The sequence below is a fragment of the Panthera pardus genome, unplaced genomic scaffold (assembly GCF_024362965.1).
Source record: "Panthera pardus isolate Hobbes unplaced genomic scaffold, ASM2436296v1 HiC_scaffold_8, whole genome shotgun sequence".
NCBI lineage: Eukaryota > Metazoa > Chordata > Mammalia > Carnivora > Felidae > Panthera > Panthera pardus.
This window is the reverse complement of record NW_026527013.1, coordinates 61,362,771-61,386,156: the sequence shown is the minus strand read 5'-3', so window position 1 is coordinate 61,386,156 and position 23,386 is coordinate 61,362,771. Positions and strand designations below refer to the sequence as shown.

General features: G+C 54.7%; 1 protein-coding gene across 2 annotated transcripts in view; it reads left to right on the top strand.

The window, feature by feature from the left end:
- NUDCD3 (NudC domain containing 3) overlaps nucleotides 1-23,386 on the top strand; it is a 62,039-nt gene that overhangs the window by 18,030 nt on the left and 20,623 nt on the right. For both annotated transcript variants that reach the window (XM_019450914.2, XM_053898202.1), the window contains exon 3: nucleotides 19,863-19,995. In XM_019450914.2, coding sequence (XP_019306459.1) covers nucleotides 19,863-19,995 — 133 coding nt within the window. The remainder of the gene's footprint in view (nucleotides 1-19,862; nucleotides 19,996-23,386) is intronic.

Sequence of the window (23,386 nt, the reverse complement as noted above, 5' to 3'; positions counted from 1 at the left end):
CAGGGTACTGCTGTTGGCTCTGTGGGTCTTGTCCACTCTGTGTCCTGTCGCCTGGAGCATACCTGGCACATAGTTGGCACTCATACCAGTTGAGCGAATGAATGATTCCGGTTTAAAGTCACTTTAGAACATGATAAACCCTTGAGCTTGAGCACATCTGATGGATGCCATGACCTAGTAACGCTCGGCTTCCCTCGAGTTTTCAGAGTAATGGCGCTTGCCTTACGCCTGCTCTCTTTCTCCTGTCATGTTTTATGGCAACTCTGTGTTCTTCAGGCCCCCTGCTGGGCCCGGAAGCCTTTGTGGCATTTCCCGGAGAGCCTCCCTGGTGGCATGAGCCGCAGCAGGCCAGCGCCCTGGACGGTGCGCCAGAGGGCCCGTCTGCACAGGCCTCAGGCTTGTGAGCCTTCCCTCGGGAGCAGGAGCTATCTGGCCTGCATGCGTCCTCCTGGAAGTGGCGTCCTCTCAGAAGCCCACAGTGGGTGGCAGGCAGAGTTGGAGCGTCCAGGGGGTGCTGACAGAGGGTGCGTGGCAGCCTGGTCGCGCCCCTTGCCGCGAGGACCCACGGAGGAGGCCCTGTCGGATGGCCATGCTGTGAGCCAGGCCTGGAGGCCTGGGTCTGGGGCGGCGGAGCAAGGCCAGCGGGTGCTCTCCTGCTGCTTGTTTCGAGGTCTCTGAAAACACTTTGTATTTTTAGATTATTCAGATTTGCTGAGAAACCTGTTACAAAGATCTTACAGAGAGTTCCCACATCCCCAGATGCCAGTGTCTTCTGTGAGTGGGGGCTGCCCAGGGCTCATCTGAAGGCCGCCTTCCCACATCGCCCCTGGTCCCCGCCCGGCTGCCACCCTGGTCCTCACTCCCCTGGCGCCCGGAGCAGCTACTGCTGAGGTCCCAGGCTGGCTTGTGCAGGTGTCCATGGGGCTGTCCTGCGGAACAGCTTCTCCCCCCTCCCTGCTCTCTCAGCTGTCCGTGCGCTTGTGTGGACGCGTCTTCACTGGTGTCCGCCTCTGGTTCTTTTGCTCAGGGTGCCCCATCCTGTGGACTTGTCCTGTTGACACGTTTTCATGGTTTCTGAGCATGTGTCCGTGTTGTCACGCCATGCGGTGTGCAGATCCTCCTGCACGGTTCCAGAACCGGGAGCTGGAGCCAGGCCTGTTCATGCCCGTTGCCTGGTCTGGATTTTGTCACCCGCTGAAACCGTCCTCAGCTTTTCACTTCCCGATCACAGCCCACGTTCCCTTTTGTGAATTGTATGGTGCGGACTGGAGGAAAATGCATTCACATGCCAGTCCCATGTTGCTCAGCCGCTGGCCTCTGGGCCACTGTTTCCCCGCATGCACTGGGGGGAAGCCGTTGGCTTCCTGGCTCACCCGAGGGGCGTGTGAGGCAGTGCTCGGGCGTGGGAACCTGGCTGGGCCCGCCGCTCTCTCTCAGTGGTGCTTGTGCACTGAGCGTGTGGGTCCTTTCGTCTCTCTTCAGGAGCGCCAGCCCAGGGGGTCTGCTGACCGGAGGCGGTGGAGACGGGTGGCGTGTCATGGTCCCTGATTGTATGAATGGTGCTGTTTTCCTTGGGTGGCACCGTCGTGTTGCAGGGTGGGAAGGAGCTGCTTCCCTGCAGGGGTGTGGTGTGGCTGACAGTGGGTGGAGCCTGGGGGGTGGTCAGCGAGGGGCTACAGGGGTGTGGTGTGGCTGATAGCAGGTGCAGCCTGGGGGTTGGCGAGGGGACATTGGAAGGAAGGCAGCCAGTGCCCTTAGGTGTCCACGGCAGTGGCCCCAAGTCCCCATGTGCTTGCATAGCATCTTCAAGGAGGGGGGGTGTCATGCTCCCTTCCTGGCACCTGTAGGGTGGGGGACAGGGGGTCTGGGTTGCTCCCCCAACTGGTCCCAGTGCCCTGCCCGGGCCATCCCTCTGTCCATACCCTCCCCCCCCCCCCCCCCCCCCAGCGTCCCTGTGCAGTCAGACTCCCTGAGAGCTTTGTCTGCTCCAGTGCTCCGCAGTAAGTGGGCGGTGGGACTAGCTGTGACCTAGAAACACCTGAGCGTTTTCCAGGAGGCCCCCGGGAAGCAGAACACAGGAGGAGGATGTCATTTCTGATGCTTGTGCCCTCTCCCAGGAGAGCAGACTTCGGGTCCTTGTTTCCTCTTGTGGCCGTGACCCAGTGCCTGCGCCCCGGCACGGTGGGTACTGCACAGGGTGGGCGTGGCAATGACGGACTTCCTGACCTGCTCCCGGGTGACTGCCCACCCTGCGCCCTAAACAGGAGGATCCCTGAGGAAAACAGGTCCCAGGCTCTCGGAACAACAAAAGCAGCAGAGCCTGCGTCAGAGTCAGGAAGAAAGGGAGCAGTCACCCCCCACAAGGGCCCACAAATGTGGTGCGGTCCCCTCTCTGGTGGGTCAGCACGGCCCTCTCTGGTGACAGGGTCCTCTGTGGAATGATAGGGCCATGGGGAAGGGCTCCGCCGAGTGTGGTCCTGAGACGAGACTCTGCGGGCCTGGCAGCCCGTCCCGGCTGCGGGCCTGTCTGTGCCAGCATCGTGTCCCCGCTCTGGATCTCTGCTTGAGCGCCTGGGGTTTTGCTGCTGTAGCCCTTATTTAGATCTGTTTCCATGGTAGCTCTCCAGCCTTGGAGCTTCCTTTTTCCTGAAACATAGGTTTTTGTTGGCAATTTGGAAATGCTGCCTGCAGATACTTGAAGGGGCCGTGGTGGTGGAAGAGGGGGTGCAGTGGGGCTCTGTCTGCTTCACTGGGACCCCTGCCTCTGTCTCTCCATGGAGAGGCCTTTTGGGAGACGCGTGAGGGCACAGGATGCCGATGCCTCCCCTGCTCGCCACGGGTTCTGCATTCTGGACCAGCTTTGGGCTCCATGCCTGAGTGAGCAGGTGTGGTTCTTACACCCCTGCCCGCACAGGGCCTCCCCCCGTGCCATCTGCATCTCTGCTGCCCACGGTACGTCTTGCACGAGCATCCCCATCGACCTTGATGCTGCGTGTCCTCCAGGGTGGGTGCCCAGTGTCCTCTGCTGGGCTGTGCTCCACGACCTGGCCTTCTTCTGGAATTCTGGCAGGGTGGGGACTATACAGATGACCACAAGGTCTCCAGAAGTGACCCGTACTCATTGGGGGAAACTTGGAGATACGTATTTAAACAAGACAAAAGGATTAAAAGCACCTCTGACACTGGTAATGTCCGTTATGTGTTCTCTGGTTGCTGGGTCGTGCCCGGCTGGGCCCCCACTGAATGTCGGCCCCTCTGTCCTGCAGACACTCAAGAGTTAAAGCTTTCTGGTGTAGATGTGAGTTATCTGTCTGCACCCTTACCCCGGGGGTCCTGGGATAGAGTGATGCGTTCCCGCATCAACTGGACCACGGGGCCTTTTCTTTCCCATTTAGCCTGCTCTCCCCTTGAGGGGCACTTGTCTGGAGAAGCCTAAAGTAGATTTCATCTAGAAAGTAGATTTCTTTGCAATTTGTCATGATCTTTCCTTGACACAGGTGATGAAGCCGCTCCTGTGCAACTGTAGATGCACTTGTGGTCACAGTGCTCCCACCCGTGAAGGTGTGGACTTAAGAGAGCATGGTGGTTCTAAGACAGCCGTGGATGCTTTTGAGTCTGTGTCCCTCCCCGGTGTCACTTGGCACATGTGGTCTGCCTGCTGCAGTGTCCTGGGCGTCACTGCTCCCTGTGGGATCCTGTGCCCTCTCCTTTCCGGGAAGCCGGCTCTTCTCAGGGTTCAGGGAACCATGGCCATGCGTTCCAGGTTCCCGGGAGTGCTGTGAATGCTGTCTCCTTTCTGTGGCGGTGCTGTCTCGTGTCTCTGGGGTGACCTGGGCGGGGGGGGGGGGGGTCTGTGCCGGCTGTGGTTCTGTGGCAGCGGAGCCCCCGACACCAGGCATCTGTCCTCCCAGCTGGGCCTCATGCTCCCTGCTCCGGAGCTGGGCTTGGAGCCTTTCCCCCACTGTCACCTGCTCGTTCCCTTGAGTGTATAAACTGGCTGCCCCATACACACGTGTACACACGTGCAAACATGTCTATGAACCCGGCAGGCCCTCACCTCTTAGGTTTCCTGCCTGCTCTGCCCCTCACACTCTGCCTTCTTTGCACACCCTCTCCACTCTCTGAGCTCAGACCTTCCTGGGCAGTGTCCTCTACTGTCCCTCCTCTGTTGGGGAGTCTCTGTGGGGACTTCCCTGGGCCTGCCTTGTGCAGTGGGGGCTCCTTCCTCTCCTCCAAGGCAGCCCCTCCTGTGCCCTTGCTCTCGTTCCATTGTCCTCTTGCACATGGGCTGTGCACGTTCTTGTGCGTGAGTGTCACTTAAGCTTGAGGCGTGAGGCCTGCAGCCCAGGGTCCAGGCCATGTTCTCAGGTTGTCAGGCACCGAGAGTATCACCCTGCCTGGCCTGTGCTGGCTCTTTCCTCCCTAGAGGAGGGGGACCCTGACGCTGCCTCTGCCCATCCACTTGGCAGGGTCCCCGCGGCAGCCCTTCCCTAAGTGAGCCATGTGTCCGCTCTTCGCCACACTCTGCGTCGTGGGGACTGTCCTCAGTGTCTTGCAGCTGTGACAATGGGGTTGAGCCCCGTGTCTGTCGGGTGTCTCCTAACTGTGAGCTACCTGGGAGGGGTCCAGGGAGACAGGCCCCCTGAGCCAGCCTGCTGTGCAACACGCATCTGCGGGTGTGGTTGTGAAGTCCCGGCCGATGGCATTTGTACAGGCCAAGCACTGCCACAGATGACCACCTGGAACAAGGTGTTTCTCAATGAGAAATGACTGGAAGCTTCCCCAGGCCCCCCATTTCTCCCACTGCCCCCCAGGTGCTACATTTGTGCACCCCGTTCTGGTAGATGGGCCCCCCAGCCCCCTGTGTGGACGGCTGTGCACACGCGTGTGTGGCAGTCTGTCCCCACCAGGGGACCACGCTGCCAGGGGAGCGCGCTACACTGTCCGAGTTGTACTGGCCCGAGAGGGGCGCGTGAGGTTCGAGTGTTTAGTTCTGTCGCGCATGAGGTGTTGTGTTTCTGTGCATCAAAGGGCCCTGGTATCTCTTTCTGAGAGTGCTCCTTATGTCTTCCGTCCATTTTCTGTGGGACCTTCTTATCTTGTACTTCGGTTTTTAAGAGCTTTCCGTACATACTGGGGAAATTCGATCTTCATCTGTGATGTATTTTTCTCCAGTTTGTCTGTTTTTATTTAAATTTTTTTTTTAAATGTTTTTATTTATTTTTGAGACAGAGACAGAGCATGAGCAGGGGAGAGGCAGAGAAAGAGAGGGAGACACAGAATCTGAAGCAGGCTCCAGGCTCCGAGCTGTCAGCACAGAGCCCGACGCGGGGCTCGAACTCATGGAGTGTGAGATCATGACCTGAGCTGAAGTCAGACGCTCAACCGACTGAGCCACCCAGGGGCCCCTATTTAAAATTTTTTAAACTATTCATTTATTCATTTTTGAGAGAGAGAGAGACAGAGCATGAGAGAAAGAGAGACAGAGCATGAGAGAGAGAGAGACATGAGCATGGGAGGAGCAGAGAGAGGAGGAGACACAGAATCTGAAGCAGGTTCCAGGCTCCAAGTTGTCAGCACAGAGTCCGATACAGGGCTCGAACTCACAAACTGTGAGATCGTGACCTGAGCTGAAGTCAGACACTTAACTGAGCCACCCAGGTGCCCCTAATTTGTCTGTTTTTATTTGTCTGATACTGCTTGTGATAGTTTTTTCTCCAAGCAAAGGTGTTTAACATTTAAAATGCTATAAAATTCATCCTACCTTTATTTTCTTTTGTGTCTGGGTTTTGAGTTAGAAAGGTTTCCCTACACTGAGGTTATGAAGGATTTCACCCATTTTCCCATTTTGTGCTTTATTTTATGATTCTGTGAAAGTGACCTGGTGTGGTGTCACTTTTCTGTTCATTCCTGCAATCCGTGTGCTGTGTGTGTGTGTGTGTGTGCGCGCGCGTGTGTGTGCCTGTGATCTGTGTGCTGTGTGTGCTGTTTGTGTGTGTACGTGCTGTGTGTGTGTGTCTGTGTGTGCACGTGCACTGTGTGTCTGTGTGCTGTGTGTGCTGTGTGTGTGTGTGCTGTGTCTGCGCTGTGTGTGTGCTGTGTTTTGTGTGTCTCTGTGTGTGTCTGTGTGCTGTGTGTGTGTATCTGTGCGTGTCTGTGTGCTGTGTCTCTGTGTGTGTGTGTGTCTGTGTGCTGTATGTGTCTCTGTGTATGTGCATGTGTGTGTGTGCTGTGTGTCTGTGTGTATGTGTCTCTGTGTGTGTGTGTCTGTGTGCTGTGTGCGTGTGTGTGTGAGCCCCATGTTGCCGTTGGCCTGACACACTTGTTAGGAATCGTGTGGACCTCCCTGAGGCTGGCCTGGCCACCGCACTCCCCTGTCCATCTGGGTCGGGCTGTGTGCCCACAGACCAGCCCTTGTACCAGTGCACGTCTCTGCTGCATGAGTGGAGGGTCCTGCCGGCTGGTCCGAGGTCTTCAGTCCAGAGGCCGTGAAGCAGTGTGAACAGTACCCGTCCTTCCCTGAGCCGCTGCATCTTCTGAGCCCTGCGGACACTGCTCCTCTGCGCTCGGAGGGCCGGCTGGCAGGTGGCTCTGTCCGCAGGGAAGAGCTGGTTGTGTAGACCCCACGGCAGCGTCCTTCCTTAGGTCTTGTTTTGCCGTGGACACCTGTGTGTTTATCTCCAGGGGTGGTTCTCCTGCAGGCGGCTTAGTGTCTGTTTAGGATGTGAACACAAGGTTTCCTTGTAAACTACCCTCTTAGGCCTGCCCGCCCAGTGCTCCGTTTTTATAAGGAATAGTTTGCAGCACTGCCCTTCCCACCTTGAGGTCGGGCCCCTGCGCAGTCACCAGAGCAGTGCTACACCTGTGTGAGTTTCTGGAGGGCGGGAGACTTTTCGCAGAGCCCAGAATTGAACACATTTGCATGCAGATGTGTGCCTGCAAAAGTCACGCTGTGGTGAGCCGCGTGAGAAATGTTAGGGTTTCTGTCTATGCTGAGATTATCTGTACACAGGCTTCTGCCTACTGGTGTCTGGGGTGTGCGTGGGGGGTGTGGGGCAGAGGACAGCGCCCGGGGCCCTGGAATCACCTGCTCCCTCCAGGCCCCTGGCGCTCGGCAGCGCCCGTCGGCTGGGACGCGCGTGGGGAGCAACCTGCTTCAGGGTCCTGTGCTCCATGGGGAGTGAAGGCAGTAGGTCCACTGGTGAATTCCTACTTAGAAATGTCCCCCGAGACACAGCGTGCAGGCACTTCCGTAGCGGGCATGCTGAGGGTGCTGAGGACGCAGTCCAGAGCCTGGATGGTAAGCTTTTCGTGCGAAATTTCACAGCAGTTCACGGAATGTGGTGTTTGTAAGCAGAATGGGTCTGGCTGTTTGATGAAGTCACTTTATACGTCCTCAAGGAGGCAGAGGTAAGACACGTGTCTCTGTGTCTCCCTCTCCCCTGTGTGTCCATGCGTGTCCATGCAGACCCGTGGCTCAGGGCTGTGGGAGAACTCTGCCTTTGCCCCCACGCTGCTTGTATTCTTGGTCCACTGTGCTGAGTACCTCCCTGGGACACCACCTGCTTGGCGGTTGGGTCTGAGCACCAGGCTGTTGCTGTGGAAGCCCCATCGTCACCTGCTCATCGCACCTCTGGGCAGCTTCCTTGTGGCCCTCAGCAGCTGCCACATCCCTCTGTCTGGGCTTGGTTCCCGGGCTTCCCTGTGTCCTTCCGTTCCGGGCACCGGGGGCAGGGGGGTAGCGGGAGATGTAGGAAGGGCTCACCTCAAGGTGGGACAGACAGACAACCTCAGTCTGGCCCGCGGGCCATCCAACACTCTTCCTTGCCACTTCCTTCCACTGAAGGTGTGCTGGGGAGGCCCTGGGGAGCCACGTGGGGTGGGTGGGTGGGGGTCCAGAAGGAGCAGGTGCAGCCGAGGGAAAGAGTGACGGCGCACTTCACATGGGCTCGGAGGAGACCGTGCTCTTCCAACAGAGCAAACGGGAGGCCCTCCCAGTGGGCTTCATGGGAGGTGTGGTGGCCACGCCTGAGCAGCAGTGACCTTCCCCGGAGCGTGCTGTGCTCTGTGTGGTGTCGCGAGCTGTGGTTCTCTTGCACCCGGGCCTTTTCCCCCCCAAAGTTGGAGCATCGGCTCTGTCTCGCCTTTATTTTCTCAGTGCACTCCTAGTCTCTTCTCCCGTGTCCTTGGTGCGGGACAGGAGTCACCAGGCCACAGTGCTCAGAGGTGTTTTCTTCTGATGACAGGCTTTTGTCTTGGCCAGTGTGGCTTAGGTGGTAGTGGTATCACCTGCATTGCCAGTTCTTGAAAAGGGCCTGTGGTCGTGGTCTGCTCTCTGCAGATGGGCTGTGGGCAGGCGGGGGTGGGGGGGGGGGTGGGGGAACAGCACGTGGCTTGAGACGGCACCCATGCACGTGTGGTGGCTCCTTACACTTTGTCCTGCGTCCGTTGGAAGAGAGCTGACATGTCCTGCACAGTGACTTGCCCTCAATGTTTGCTTCTGTTCATTACTCCAGGGCCTGGAATCTGGCTGCTGCCCTTCGGGCCAGTTTTACAAATAAAACTTAGCATGTCTTCTTACGCACCACTTTCCTTTTTCCGGTTGGTCCACTGCATCCTGGGGAGGATTTTCCAAACAGTGTCTTGTCTTGGGTGATTTCCTTTGTGCTACAATGTAGCAGTTTCTGCCTCCCTTCAGTTGTGGGGTGGATGTACCCTTCTGTCACCTACGGAAGGACTCCAGACTGTTCTCTAATATTGTTTGATTCCTTTAAAATGAACACCACTGTGACCAACTTCTGTTTTATAACCTTGAGCTCTTCAGTTGGTATCCCAGTGAAACTGCGTGTTAACCTGAAGACTGTCACTGGCTTAGTCTTATTAACTCTGCTACTGAAAGCTGGTGGTGTATCGTTGCATTGTTTGTGGCTCCCATTTCCCTCCTTTCCCCTTATATTCAGTTACTGACAGTTCCCCTGCAGAATTAGGTACAGATTTCGTGTGTCCTGAGTTCAGTTAATACCCAGATATTTATTGTTTGTGCTGGGTTTAGGAATGGTATCTTTTCTACTATGTGTTACAGCTTGTGACGGTTAGGAAAGTGGTTAATTATAAAAGTAATAATAAAAGCAGGTTTTAGAAAATTTGGAAAACAAAATTTCTCTGGTTTCATCATTATTAGTATCTTGTTAGATGTCCAATTAAAAAATTATATTTGCTATATATTAAAAATTATAAAATAATTTATATATAAAATAAAAAAAATTTTTAATGTTTATTTTTGAGAGAGAGCGAGAGACAGCGTGAGTGGGTAGGGGCAGAGAGAGAGGGAGACACATAATCTGAAACAGGCTTCAGGCTCCGACCTGTCAGTACAGAGCCCAACGTGAGGCTTGAAGCCACAAACTGTGAGATCATGACCTGAGCTGAAGTCGGACGCTTAACCAATGAGCCACCCAGGTGCCCTAGATCATTTTAATATTAAAAACTACTTGGCTGTTGTAACAGGTGAGTTGTAAGTACGTATGCATAAAAATAAATTCTCCTAATTCTGTAGCTAATGTTACACACCACAGAGAATATCCTCACACAGGTTTTAGAAATGGGGACATAATCGTCCACATACTGTAAAAGTACTTACTGTCGGGTACAGTTCAGTGTTTAGTGTATCTGTAAGGCTGCCCAGCCATCACACGGCCTCATTCCAGCCATCGTTCTTACCCCAAAAAGAACTCCCCTCCCCATTTCCTCCCTAACCTCCCGTCCCTAGGCAACCACCAGCTTACTTTCTCCATAGTTTTGTCAGTTCTGGCATTTTGTGTACTTGGAATCAAGCAATCTGTGGCCTTGGTGTCTGGCTTCTTTCACTCAACATAGTGTTTTCCAGGTTCATCTGTATTTGTAGCAAGTATCAGGGCCTCATTCCTTTTGTTGGTCAAAACCTCATTGTACGGATGGACCACACTTTGTTTACTAGGTCATCAGTTAATGGACACTTGGGTTGTCTGTTATGAATAGTGGTGCTGTGAATATCTGTGTACATGTTTCTGTGTGGACACACGCTTTTGTTTCTCTTCAGCATATACCTGGGGGTGGATTGCAGAATCATACAGTAGCTCTGCGTTTGACCTTTTGAGGAACCATCAGAGTTTTCCACAGCCGCTCCAGCCTTGCATACCAGTACCGTGAGGGGGTTCCCGTTTCTCTGCAGCCTTGCCGATGCTTGTGATTATCTGTCTTTTTTGTCTTGATGGTTTAGATTTGCATTTTCCAGTGACTAAAAATGTTGCACATGTTTTGCATGTGCTTATTGACTGCATATCATCTTTGGAGAAATGCCTATTCAGGCCATTCACTCATTTTTAATTGGGTTATCATTTTACTGTTAGATGGAAGAGTTCTTTATATATACCGGACACTAGGCCCTTCTCAGATAAATGACTTGTCAGTATTTTCTCCCATTCTGTGGGTTCCCATTTCTCTTTCTTGACAACGATCTTTGATGCACAGAAGTTTTTAATTTTGATGAGGTCTGATTTATCTAGTTTTTCTTTAGTTGCATATGCTTGTGGTATCGTATTTAAGAAACCATTGCCTACCCCAAGATCACAGTGATTTACTTTTGTATTTTCTTCTAAGAGTTTTATAATTTTAGCTCTTGCAATCTCTGACCCTTCTGAGTTCGTTTCTGTGTGTCTGAGGTTGTGGTTCAACCTCAGTGTTTTGCATGTGGGTATCCACTTGTCCTAGCATCACAAATGGACTTGGTTTCCCTGTTGAGAAGCAGTTGGCCGTGAACTTGAGAGTGCGTGTTTGGGCCTTCAGTTCTATTCTGTTGCCTCTCCATCATGTCTGTCCTCATGCGGGTACCACGCTGTCGTGGCTGTCGAGGCTTGCTACAAGCTTTGAGGTTAGGAAGTGTGAGTCTTGCTGTTGGTTTTCCTTTTTTAGGATTGTTTTGGCTATTCTGCCCTTGCATTTCCATATAGATTTTAGGGTCAGCTTGTCGGTTTCTGCACAGAAGCCTGTTGGGGGGTATTGACAGGTACTCATTTACGCACTGGCTGTAGATGAGTTCGGGGAGTTACCGCTTACCAGTATTTAAATTTTCTAGTCCATGAACTTATGAGGCCTTTCTGTTTTAGTTGTTTATCTTCAGTTCTTTTCACCATGTTTTGCTGTTTTTGGAGATTAACTTTTTTGTGAGGGGTTTTTGCTGTTAAATTTATTCCTAAGCATTTTATTCTTTTTCTAAATTTTACTTATTTAAGTAATCTCTGCACCTGACTTGGGGCTTGAACTCATGACCTTGAGATTAGGAATTGGATGCTCAACCAACTGAGCCATTCAGGTGCCCCTGGAATTGTTTTCTTCTTAGATTGTTCATTGCTACTGTGTAGAAATGCAATTAATTTTTACATATTGGTTTTGTAAGCTGTAACTTTGCTTAACTCATCAACTGTAAGTAGTAGGCTCTTTTAAAAACAATTTTTTTTAATGTTTATTTTTGAGAGAGAGCAAGAGCATGAACAGGGGAGGGGCAGAGAGAGGGAGACACAGAATCTGAAGCAGGCTCCAGGCTCTGAGCTGTCAGCACAGAGCCCGATGTGGGGCTTGAACTCGTGAACTGCGAGATCATGACCAGAGGTGAAGTCAGTGCTTAACCGACTGAGCCACCCAGGTGCCTGAAAGTATTTAGTAGGCTTTTAAGGATTTAATGTATTTATGCAAGGCCATATTATCTGCAAATAGAGTTTTACTTTTTCCTTCTAATCTAAGTGTCTTACTTGTTTATTTTCTTGCCCAGTCACCCTGCCCGGTACCTCCAGCAAAGTACTGGATGGGAGTGGTCACAGCGGCCCCTTGTCTGTTCCCCAGTCGTGGGGACAGTGCCCAAACTCCAGTTAAGTGTGATGGGAGCTGGGGCCCTTGCTCTTCCCATGTCTCATTCAAGAACATCCTCCAGCACCTTCAGCGGAAGCGACCATGACAGGAGGCTGTTGACATCTCACCACCTTACTGATTTCCTGGGATTAAGGGCATCTGGGGATAAGGGACTTTTAGTTTGACAGGCGGGCGGTCTGCCCATCACCCAGTGGGGCTCCAGTGCACAATGAAGGAAGCCTCCCGGGAACCACGCAGGCCATCGGAGCTTCGCGTGTGTGAGGCGACTGTGTCTTTGGGGTATTGGGGTGGTGGTGACCTCCCAGGGACTTGGCCGTCACTCGGACTCTTGCTCCCGGTGGGCCCCGGAGCATGTAGGTTCAGCTCTGGGTCAGACCCCAGGCGCCTGTCAGCCTGTGGGGGCATGTCCTGTGTCTCCACTGACACTCCTTAAATTCTTTCTGCTTTTCCTTTCCCCTTTATTTTCTTTATCTTCATTTAGTTTTTCTGTTTTTCAGGAACTGTATTGCCAGCTCCAGTGTCCCAGCTGCTTTCTTTTATATTCTGTCATTTTAGTTTTTTTTTTTTTTTTCTTTTTTAACATTTACTTATTATTGAGAGACTGAGAGAGACAGAGCGTGAGTGGTAGAGGGGCAGAGAGAGAGAGGGAGACACAGAACCCGAAGTGGCTCCAGGCTCTGAGCTGTCCACACAGAGGCTGATGCGGGGCTCGAACCCACCAACTGTGAGATCATGACCTGAGCTGAAGTTGGAGCTTAACTGACTGAACCACCCAGGTGCCCCTGGTTTTGTTTTGTTTTTTTCCCCTGGGAAACTCATGCATGATTCCCTCCACTGTAGCTGCGGGTCCTTGTGTTGGGTTGGCTTTTTCTTTGTGGTCATGCCTCCGTCCCACAGTATGTGTTTTCTGAGTGGGATTGTAGCTGCTGCTCTCGTTTCACAGCTGCAGGGTCATCTTACGGGCGGGCGGATGCACACAGGAGGACGGAGACACGTGTGGGTGCATCTGTATCTCCAGTGCTGTGTGGAAGAAACCCTGGGTCGTGTGGCTGGGACGGCCGCCTCTTCCTGGACACACTCCTCGCCCCTGCCAGTACTGACCCCACCTTTCTGCTCCTTATGGAGCCTTGGAGCTTCTGTGGTGTAAATTGGTTGCTTTGTAAGTTTGTTTTTCAATTCAGAAAAGAGTTCCTAAAACTTTGTTTTTACTTTGGGATAACAGAGTTTGACCTGAGAATTCCTGACTTAATTTTTAAATTTTAAAGCCTGAGTTAAAACCTTTCCTATTCTTGGATGGGTCTTGTTTCTATATTTGGAGGTAGGAAGGTTTCTGCATGAAATTTCTCATGCATCTGTCTTGAGAACACCTGTTGTGTTTGAGATGAGAGCAAATCCAGGCAAATTTAAAACCACGGCTTATTGCAAGAAAATGGACTCTTGGGGCTTTTGCATGAAGGAATCTCCCCTCCGCCGAGCACGCTGTTTGTGAACATGTGTTAGTGCGGAGAAGATGTTCATGTAAGGGAACCCTGTCGTTTATCATTTGCGTTAGAGAACGGTGCTGGCAGCTGTCCTTCCTTCTGAACTGCTGTGAGCAGTGTGTCCTTGTCTGGATGCTTCCACTTGTGTGTGCTCCTTTGTTCACGGATGGGGAAGGGGGTGCCCAGCGTCTGCGTTTCCTAATAGTCCGTTCCTGCAGCGGCTCACATCGCTCTTCCTGGGTCATGGTCCCCGTGCAGACAGGGACCAGGTGACACGGCTGCTGGGAGAGGGCGGAGGCAGTGGGATCGGGCCGGCACGTCCCCCCTCTTGATGCCAGGTGCTCAGCTCCCTGGGCCTGGTGTGCTGATGTCACCTGTCCGGAGCCCTCCTGTGGTGCTGCTGCTGGTAGCATCTTGGGAAGGGTGGGGGGCTGGCCGCGGGGCACATGGGCTGCGATGTGCAGTTGCAGTGCAGGGCTGGCAAGAAGTGGGTGTGAGGGCCAGGCAGAAGGATGGGGCCACATGCGTCGTGTGATGGGGACCTGAGCATTCCTGCAGCAGTGGGCACACTAGGTGGGACTGCTCCTTCCACGGGTAGGGAAGGGGTGTGCGGTGACGGGAGGTGATGACAAACAGGTCCGTAGACTTGCTGGCTGCAGGGCCACCTACTGGTGTGTCCCTGGCCTTCTGTGCTCCCGCGGACCCCATGAGCTGGCCTGGTCTCCCTTCCCACCCCGCCCTGTGTGCGCTTCCCCTGCTCGGGTCACCCATCCCGGGTGTCCCAGCGTTCACCAGTATGGGATGGGCCGCCCCTGCTGGGTGCCAGGATGAGCAGAGGGTGGGCTGTGTGTGCCTGAGGCTCGCCCGTCCACCCTGACGTTTTTGCTTTCACTCCGCTTCTGGGCCTCCCAGTGTCCTTCTGCCGCGTTTTCTTGTTTACTTTTAATGAGACTGATACCTGCTGCTCCCGCCCCCCACCGACCTTGGCGTACCCGAAGTGGGTCATGGGGGGCAGAGGGGTGGCCCCATAAGAAGTGGGTCTTGCAGAGTAAGGGTGGGGTGGGGTCCTGACCCTGTAAACCCTGCTCCCTGGGGAAGCCACTCCGGGGTTTCCATGGTACCCCCCGGCCCCGCCTCCTGCCACCAAGGGCTCTCTGCATGCCTTGGTGGATGTTTGGGCCGTTGGCCCTCCTGTCCCTACTGTCGGTGAGTGTTGGAGGTCTGGTGCAGTTTTCTCGGGTGGGATTACTGCTCAGCTGGGGAGTCTGTTGAGAGCAGAGGTAGTAAAAAAGCTGGTCATGACTTGTTTGATTTTGGATGGATGGAGAAGAAAATGGAGTTAAGACTAAGAATTCAGCCTTCTCCACTTGTCATGTGTGTGCAGGTTACCTCATTTTTGTTGGAAAATGTGTACTATATATTCACGTACTTGGAAAATATTTGGAATGTTCTTTCTCTTGTCAAAATAATTAACGTGAGGGACATCGTTCAGTCGGTTAAGCGGTTCAGTCGGTTAAGCGTCCAACTTCGGCTCAGGTCATGATCTCATGGTTCATGAGTTCGAGCTCCGCGTCGGGCTCTGTGCTGACAGCTCAGAGCCTGGAGCCTGCTTTGGATTTTGTGTCTCCCTCTCTCTCTGCCCCTCCCCTGCTTGTGCTCTGTATCTCTCTCCAGCAAAATATAAATAAACATTAAAAAAATTTTTTTTTAAATGACGTGATTTAAGAGGAAGTCTTGCTGTAAGAAACCTGCACTGCCGGTTAATCAAAACAGCATATAGTAAATGTGGATGGTGTTTCTGCGGGCTGACCTTCCGAGCAGTTTGCATTAAAACCTATCAAATTATTCATGGGCGTATTATGAGGGGCTTCAGGTATTTCAGGTGAATCATCTGGTATTTTTAATTGTGCTACATAATTAAAATGTTAAAGGCAGATTATCAAAATATACTTTGTGACAAGAATTTTGTATCAAACGCTGATGGCGGTGGTGGAGAGTCTCCTGGGGGCAGAGTGAGCGGGAGCTACAGGCCGGGGGCATCAGTGCCCTGGGTGTCCCCACGGCGGCACACTGTTGTCCCGCAGGCTTCTGCTACGACTGGTCAGGAGCAGAAGCAAGAACACAGGGGAGCGAAGTAGGACGTGGGCTGATGGCCTCAGGGCACAGGGATGGAAGCCGGGTGGGGGGCTGGGGGGCGGCAAGTGTGTCCCGAGATGGGCCTTGGGTTAGTGGGACGCCGGGAGGAAAGTAGGAGGCGGCACGTGGGAGCTGCGGAACCAACAGTCTTTCCAGCACGTGAAGAGCACTTCTGCGGCCGGGGAGCACTGACGGAGGCTGCGGCGCAAGTGGCTCAGAAGGAGCTCGTGTGGCCAGTAAGCACGAGCACACGGGAAGCCACGAGACTCCTCTCTTGTGTATTCGGGGGGCAGGACCCCTGCCTGGGCACACCGCAGGTGTGGGGTGGTCCCGGGCCAGCAGGTCCCCCGCTGGGTGCTCAGACCGACCCTTAGGTTATAAAGATTCCACGAAAGGAGAGCGTGGCACCATCCATGCCCTCGAAGCTTTCCTCCACTTCCTTATGTGGCATTCTCGACTCCTGTCTCGTCTCCCTGCCCCCAGGCATGACAAGACACACCCAGAAATCATGAAACTTCACCGTGTATAAATCAGTAAAACGAACATTTAAGCTTAATGTGATTGTCGTGAATTTCAGTGCCCAGTCTGTGTTCATGTTTTCCTGAGTGTCTGTTTTCTCATGGCTGGTTTTTCTGGACCAGCGTTCCGGCAGGTCTGCCGAGACTTCAGATTTAGAACTCTTCCGCTTTCCTCTTTAACTGTTGCTGTTTACTTGTAAAGAAACGTGGAACTTTGTTGTAGTTTCTAGCATTCTGGACTTGGTTCTTGTGAGAATGTTCTCTGCTGCTCTGCCTGCCGTACGCTGGCGGAACGGGATGGATTTTAGGCCCCTTGTTGGGGCAGGATGGTGACAAGCCTCTGTCCTGAGCCAAACTTTCTTTCCAGGTGGGAGTGCGCTGAAGAGGGTGGCGACCAAGTGTGAGGGGGACAGTGGCCCCAGGCAGGACGGGGTGTCAGGCACCTGGAGCGTGGGACCCGAGGTCGTGGGCTTCTGCTGCTCAAGGAGCCTGGAAGAGGTGGCAGGAGGCTGTGAGCACGCTGGGCCTGCCTCGTGCCCTTTGGGTGGGTCACCGTGCACAGACTGTGCGGTCCAACCCTTCCTGTCCAAGGTGTGTGGGGAATGTGGCCGTCACGTCTTGGTGCTGAGATGGGGCCCACGAATCTGCTTGCAGGCTCCCGAAGCAGGGCATTGGCCTCCAGGGTGGGCTCCCCTCACCCAGCTTGGGAGTGCAGGAGCCCACAGGACAGTCCCTGTGCCTCCACCTGCTGTGTCCCCTGCCCAGGTCCTGGAGGCAGTGGGGTCAGTGAGGGAGGTCGTGGGAGGGACGGAGGTGGTGGGAGCATTGAGGGGGTGGAGGTTGTGGCAGGGACGGAGGTGTCCTACGAGGGGAGAGGGTAAACTGCCTTAGACGTGCCACACTCTACACGCTCATGCCACACACATGCACAGGCCCTGGTCCCTCCCATGGGCACACTCTGGGGAGCCACCCCCACTCCTGGAACCTTGGAAGGGGCCCAAGGGTGGCCCCCGTGCCCCCAGTTAGAAACCATGCCCTACGGCGCTAGCTCCTGCTCAAGCGCCTATAGAGGCCGCGACTCCTTTGCCTACCACTTGTCACGCTGGCCACTGCTGGAGCGGCATTGGTTTCTGCCCGCACAGGGGTATGGAGGGGCGGGAGCGACCTGAGCAGAGCTCCCACCCCGGGGAGGGGGTGCTGGCTGTGGCGCAGGAGCCCGGCCTGGCAGCTCCTTTCACGTGGCCGGCCGTGGGCTCCTGGGATGCCCACGCTGCAGGGAGGCCTGCGTGCTGACTCACGCTCCTCCCCTCCCCTCCTTTCCCCTCCCCTCCGCAGCTACATCTGCAGCTGCAGGGGTGTGGCTACAGCCAGTCAGGGATGAGGCCAGTCAGGGATGACGGGGCAAGGGGGCCCAGAGCACCTGCACATGACAGGAGGCTTATTTTTACACATCGTTGACTGCAAATAATCCACTTTATTTAAAGAGAATGTGGATTCCAAATGTTAAAAAAAGCACCCAGCAGGGTGCCGGGCTCTGTGGTGCTGTGTGAGCAGAGCCCCTCTGTGAGCCCACAGCTCTGGGGTGCAGGGCACCCCCGAGCAGGAGCGGCTCTGGCCGTGGCTGAAGGCTCAGCCCTGTGTCGTGGGATGTGGCTGTCCCTCCTCTGTGAGGGGTCCCGAGATTTGTCTCTGGATTTCTGCCAAGTGCCAGACCATGTTGGCCTCTGTTTTGTGTGTATTTTATTTCTGAGTTTCCATAACTTGGATGGTTTCGAATAGTTAATGCACACACTCCATTAGGCCGTGCGGCAGGCTGTGCGGGGAGGACGACACCCCCCACCCCCATCCTGGCCAGGCCCTCGGGTCCTCGCTGCACACTCCAGCATGGCCGTCACGCCAGGGCTCTGGAGCTGCATCGGGTGCTGGCGGGCCCGGTGCAGGTGTCTGGGTGTCAGGTTGCAGGCCGATGGCCGCCTGGTCCTAGGGCCACAGGCTGAATCGCCGCCTCCTGTCCGGGAGTCCTGAAGAAGAGTCTTTTTTCTCTGGATAGGATGTCTGTGTTGCAAGGAACTTAATGGTTAAAGGAACAGAAGAAAGCCAAACTTCCTGTTCGTCTCCCACCCGAGACACCATGGAGACTTAACACGCTGGCGCTTGCTTTTACCCACATGCCCATGAGTGTCTCTTAGTAAATGGACCCACGCCATACTCGAAGCTGCACACTTTCCTCATGTAGCCCAGCGGCCTCTGCAGACTTGTGTGTCCTGGCATCCGTGTCAAGCCTGCCCGGTCTTGACCTTTCCCGCCTCTTCTGCCCTGCTCCCTGGGGCTCTCTCCCGAGCTCCCTTCCAGACTCTGGGTGGGGTCCTCCGTGCCTCTGTCAGTTTCTGGGGACGTGGACAGCCACTAGCCCCTGGCCCGCAGCTGCCCGGCCATCCTCACACCGCCGTCCCTTTGCATGTATTTCGTGTCCTGATCTCCCCTTGTGAAGGACCCAGATGGGACCAGGGCCTCCCAGTGACCTCATTTAACTTTGTTTTTAATTTTTATTATTTTTAATGTTTTACTTATTTTTGAGAAAGACACAGAGCATGAGAGAGGGAGGGGCAGAGAGAGAGGGAGGGGCAGAGAGAGAGGGAGACACAGAATCTGAAGCAGGTGCCAGGCTCTGACCTGTTAGCACAGAGCCGACGTGGGGCTTGAACCCACGAACCGTGAGATCATGACCTGAGCTGAAGTAAAGACGCTTAACCAGCTGAGCCGCCCAGGCGCCCCCTCATTTAAACTTTTAAATAAGGCACATTCTGAGGGCTGGAGGGTAGGACACCATAGAATTTTTGGGGTCACGCTTCAACCCCTGATAGGAGCCAGTTATCAGCTGTGAGAGCTGGGCGATGATGGATGCCAGCCTCACATATAAGGTGTACGAGGCAGACCCACAGGAGGTACACACGTTACCTGCGAACCACCACCTGACCAGAGATGGGGGGCTGCGGGGGTGCTCGTGTTCCGACCCTTTTCTGCGCGTCTTCATCTGCACAGATGAACATGTGCTCACTTCTGTGTCTCCCCATGAGTGCAGCCTCGTCCTCGGGCCTCTCCCTCCGCATGTGGGTGCCGGGCTCCCTGAGGCTTGGAGAAGGTGGGCGAACTGCACCTGTTGTTGGGACAGCCTCACTCAATGGTGTCGCCTTGTCCACAATTAGGCTTCTGTCCTTAATTTAGATCTAAAACTCACGTAGTAAGCTTGAGAGTCCAAACGTTTCTATGTGGTGTTTATGCTATTGTTAGCACTGTTAAGTTTAACAGCAAATCTCTTCTCCTGTTTTATTTGTAACGTCAGCCAAGGCGCTCGGCCAGGCCCGTGTGCACCCGTGCTGGGTTGGCCCTGCAGGGACAGTGGGGTGTGGCCGACGGGTTTTTCAGGCAGCTCCAGCACACCACTCAGGTCTCAGGAGAAAGCGGGGCCACGTTTGGGTTTGCGTGGAAGCTGCGGGCGGAAGTTGTTAGACAGTTTCTGGGGGAGCAGGAGCCCCGGGGCCGTATTACTGAGGCCCTTAGCTTGAGGGACTGAGCAGCGTTCTGGGGTCCACAAAGGCCGGCAGGCTAGGCTGTGCCGTTGACCACAGCCACATACCCCATCCCCGGCGTGCTGCATTCGTGGACTTCTCTGCAGCATGTCCCTTTGTCCTTGGGTTCCCCGGGAGGCCTGAGGAGGAGGGCCAGGAAGGAAGTCACCCTGCCCCAGAGAGGGAGCCCCTTGGGAGCTGGAGGTGGGGCGTGGCTGGGGCGTGGTGCTATCTCACCTGTCCTTCTTCCCCAGGAGGCAGGAGCAGTTCCAGAGAAACCCCGACAGCTACAATGGCGCCGTGCGTGAGAACTACACCTGGTCGCAGGACTACACTGACCTGGAGCTCAAGGTGCCGGTGCCCAAGCACGTGGTGAAGGGCAGGCAGGTAACCTTGGGGCCCCTCCAGCTCCTCCATGCAGCTTTCTCTGTGGCCGCAGCTGTCTGGTGTGGGCTGCGCTGGAGCCAACTGGCCTGTCCTGTGGTCTCCACTGTCCTTCAGCCGCAGACATGACTGCCAGCCCTGCTGTGCTGCTGGGGTGCACCTGCTGCTGGGTGTTGAGCTCCAGTGTCCTCCCCCTCCCGTGGTTCATTGCGTGGTGTCCCCACAAAAAGCCTGACAAGGGAGGCAGGGTGATCCACATCACGCCCATTTCACGGATGGAGCAGGTGCCTGGAGAGGCAGGGCGGAGATCCCCAGGTTGTGCAGTGGCCCATGGTTCCTGGGCCTGTGCTCTCTGGAGCACTGGGTGGTCACGGGGTGGGGGGGCGGGGGAGGGGGGCGTCGGCCTGAGCAGGGGCGCTCACAGCCTTAGCTGGTGTCTCTACTTGAGAGCAGGAGTAGAAATGTAACCTTCGATGGGGAGAGAGAGAGATGTTTACTCAGTAGTCGTGCACGTAGGGAGGCCTCACTTTAAAGGAAAAACCCCATGTAATTTGTGAGGTTGTCCCCTGAGTGCTGTTTGCCAGAGAAACTGTATTCTTGCTTCTGTCTTCACAAGACTCTTCAGCCTGCACGGTAAGCAGTGCCTTCCGTGTTTCGTAGGTGAGATGGCGGGGCCGAGCAGTTCCTCCCCCCCCCCCCAGTGACACAGGTGCCCCTCACTTGTGCCTGGGATCACTGAGTGCTCTGGGAACTTGTGTGAATGCGGTCAGCGCAAGTGCGCTGCCTCTGAAGCTCTGAAAAGCTCTGAAGCTTTTCAAACAGCAGTGCCGCTGGCTTCTTTCAAGGAGAAGGTTCTGGAACATGCAAAGTAGAGCTTATACATGACTAGCTCCTACATTTTCTGGAAACGACTGCCGTGTGAAGCGGCACCAGCTTCGGCTGGCTTGGCTGTGTGTGAAGAAAACCAGGCTGGGCGGTGAGCTAGTCCCTCTGGGGCCCCTGTCCTGAGGTGCTGACCCTAGACTGCCCAGGCTGCACCTGGAACGGGCCCAACCGTGCGTAGGACACTGGCAGGAGCCAGGCAGCCCCCAGAAGTTGCACTCCCACCAGTGTCGGGAGGGAAGGCAGGAGCCCCGAGGCTTCTTGGCTCCATGTGGTTGTGGGTCAGGGGTCTTGGGCCATGCTGGCTGGAGCACCGTGTCCACTCATTTCTCCCTCTGCCCTCTTCCCGCCTGTGTGCAGAGATGTCACCAGAGCACGGTGACCCCTGTCACGTGGACTTCAAGGTCTGCGTTAGACCTGATGACCAGGGGTCATCCACACAGCATCTTGCTCTGATGACCATGTCCCCTCCCGTGTTGGTAGGTGCAGGCCAGTCTTCCTGTGGGGGGGAGGGGGGACTTTGCCCAGTGTCCCCTGGGGCTTTAGTGTTGGTGGGAACTTGGACCAGTGTCTTCTGAGGCTCCAGTGTGGGGGGGAGTCTTGCCCAGTGTCCTCTGGGGCTCCAGTGGCGGGGGGGGGGGGGGGACTTTTCCCAGTGTCCTCTGGGGCTCCAGTGCGGGGGGACTTGGCCCAGCATTCTCTGGGGCCCGGTGGGGCAGGCATCATGTTGTGTTGGGATTACCTTGTATGCAGGTAAGTCAGTTAAGAAAAGCGCTGGCTACAAACTTTGCTGAAGATAGCTCCAGCTTCCTGGTCCACTTCCTGTCTTCCTACTTCTCCACAAACTTCTGGAACTTTCTTCGGGAGAATTTGTATCAGGCCTAACCTGAAACTGGTTATTTTCTCTTTGACTCTGGAGACCCAGATCACCTGGTCTCTGGCTGTACTTTCCACCCCAGGAAACATACATGCTGACTCTCCCCCAAGCCCTGTGTCTTGAGGGTTCTGTGCCCTTCATCCTGTCCCCCTAGGGGACAGGCTGTTGCACCTGGGGGTCAGATGCACGTGTCGTGACTTCGATATGTCCTCACTTTCACCAAGGGTGGTTCTGGATTGTGCTCGTTCCCTCCTGAGACCTTGACTGAGCATGGGATGGTCCCCAAGGCTTGGACAAGATTGCTGCTCTGGGGCTGACCTTGTGGGGTGCAGGCAGTGACAGCTGGCACTGGTGTGGCAGTTCCAGGGAGTGGTGGCTGCCCGCGGTGCGTTGGCCGCTGGTGCATTTGCGAGACCAGCACGGTGCTGGAAAAAGGTGATTTCTGTGTTGGCATTTTTATGACACCTGATGACCGTATTTCTGCCGGCCTGGCTTCATCTCTGACGTGATTCAAGTTTTCTTTATCTTCTTCGGGAGTATTTTTGGTCCATGTTACGGCTTTTTTTTTTTTATTTTATTTTATTTTTTTAAAGAAATTGAGGTAATATAGGCATACTGGCTTCCGATGTGCAGCATGGCTATTTGATATATGTCTGTGCTGTGAAATGATCGGTGTAGTAAGTCTGGTGAACACCTGTCACCTCGCATGGTAACACTTTTTCTTGTGATGGGAACTTTTAAGATAATCTCTTGGCAATCGTCAAATTCCCCGTTATTCCTATACCGAAGCAGGGGAGGGGTAGAGAGAGGGGGAGAGAGAATCCTAAGCAGGCTCTGGAGAGCCCAATGTAGGGCGCTTGAACTCACAAATCGTGAGATCATGACCTGAGCTGAGATCAGTCCGACTGAGTCCCCCAGGCGCTCCCTGAAACCTTCTTGTGAAACTCCATGGCCTCTCACGTTTTTTAGTGACCTAAGAGTTTTAACTACAGTTCACTTAAAACTTAGCAATAGGTTTATTTTGGATGTCTTGGCTTTTGCTGGTCTCAGGGGTTTTTCCTCTTGGAGTAGTCCGTTTCTTTCTGGACTGGCTGCTTTCCAGCCCTTCCTTGAGGTGCCTGTCACAGCTACCTGTCAGCAGTGTTTATTTTAGGGTTTTGACTGTGGCACCTGTCAATCGTCATGGAGGTGGTGACTGTGGTCGCAGCGGTCCAGTGGTGAAGTCACGGTGGTGGGTGTGCCGGTGGCACTGTGAGTGCATGAGGGGGCAGCAGGGGTCCCCGGGCCCCCTGCCCGTTGGTGACTGGCGCCAGCAGCAGCAGCAGAGCGACCGCTGTCCCTCTGCGCTGGTGCTCGGATGCAGCAGGCGGAGGAGAGCGCATGCATTGCCCTTGGCGGCCAGGGTCCTGCCTTTTCACGTGGCCTTTTTGCTGGTGAATCTAGAGCCAAACTCTAGAGGCTTTCGCCTTGAGCAGGAGTGAGTGCACTCAGCCGCTCTTCGCCCGCTGTGCCAAGGAGCAGGGGACGTCTGCGCTGGGGTGGAGGTGCCTCTGCCCCTGCTGGCATCCCCTGGCACCAGTCATTCCTGGCATCTCACCGAACGCCAGGACTTGGCCGCCGGGAAGTGGAGCTCCG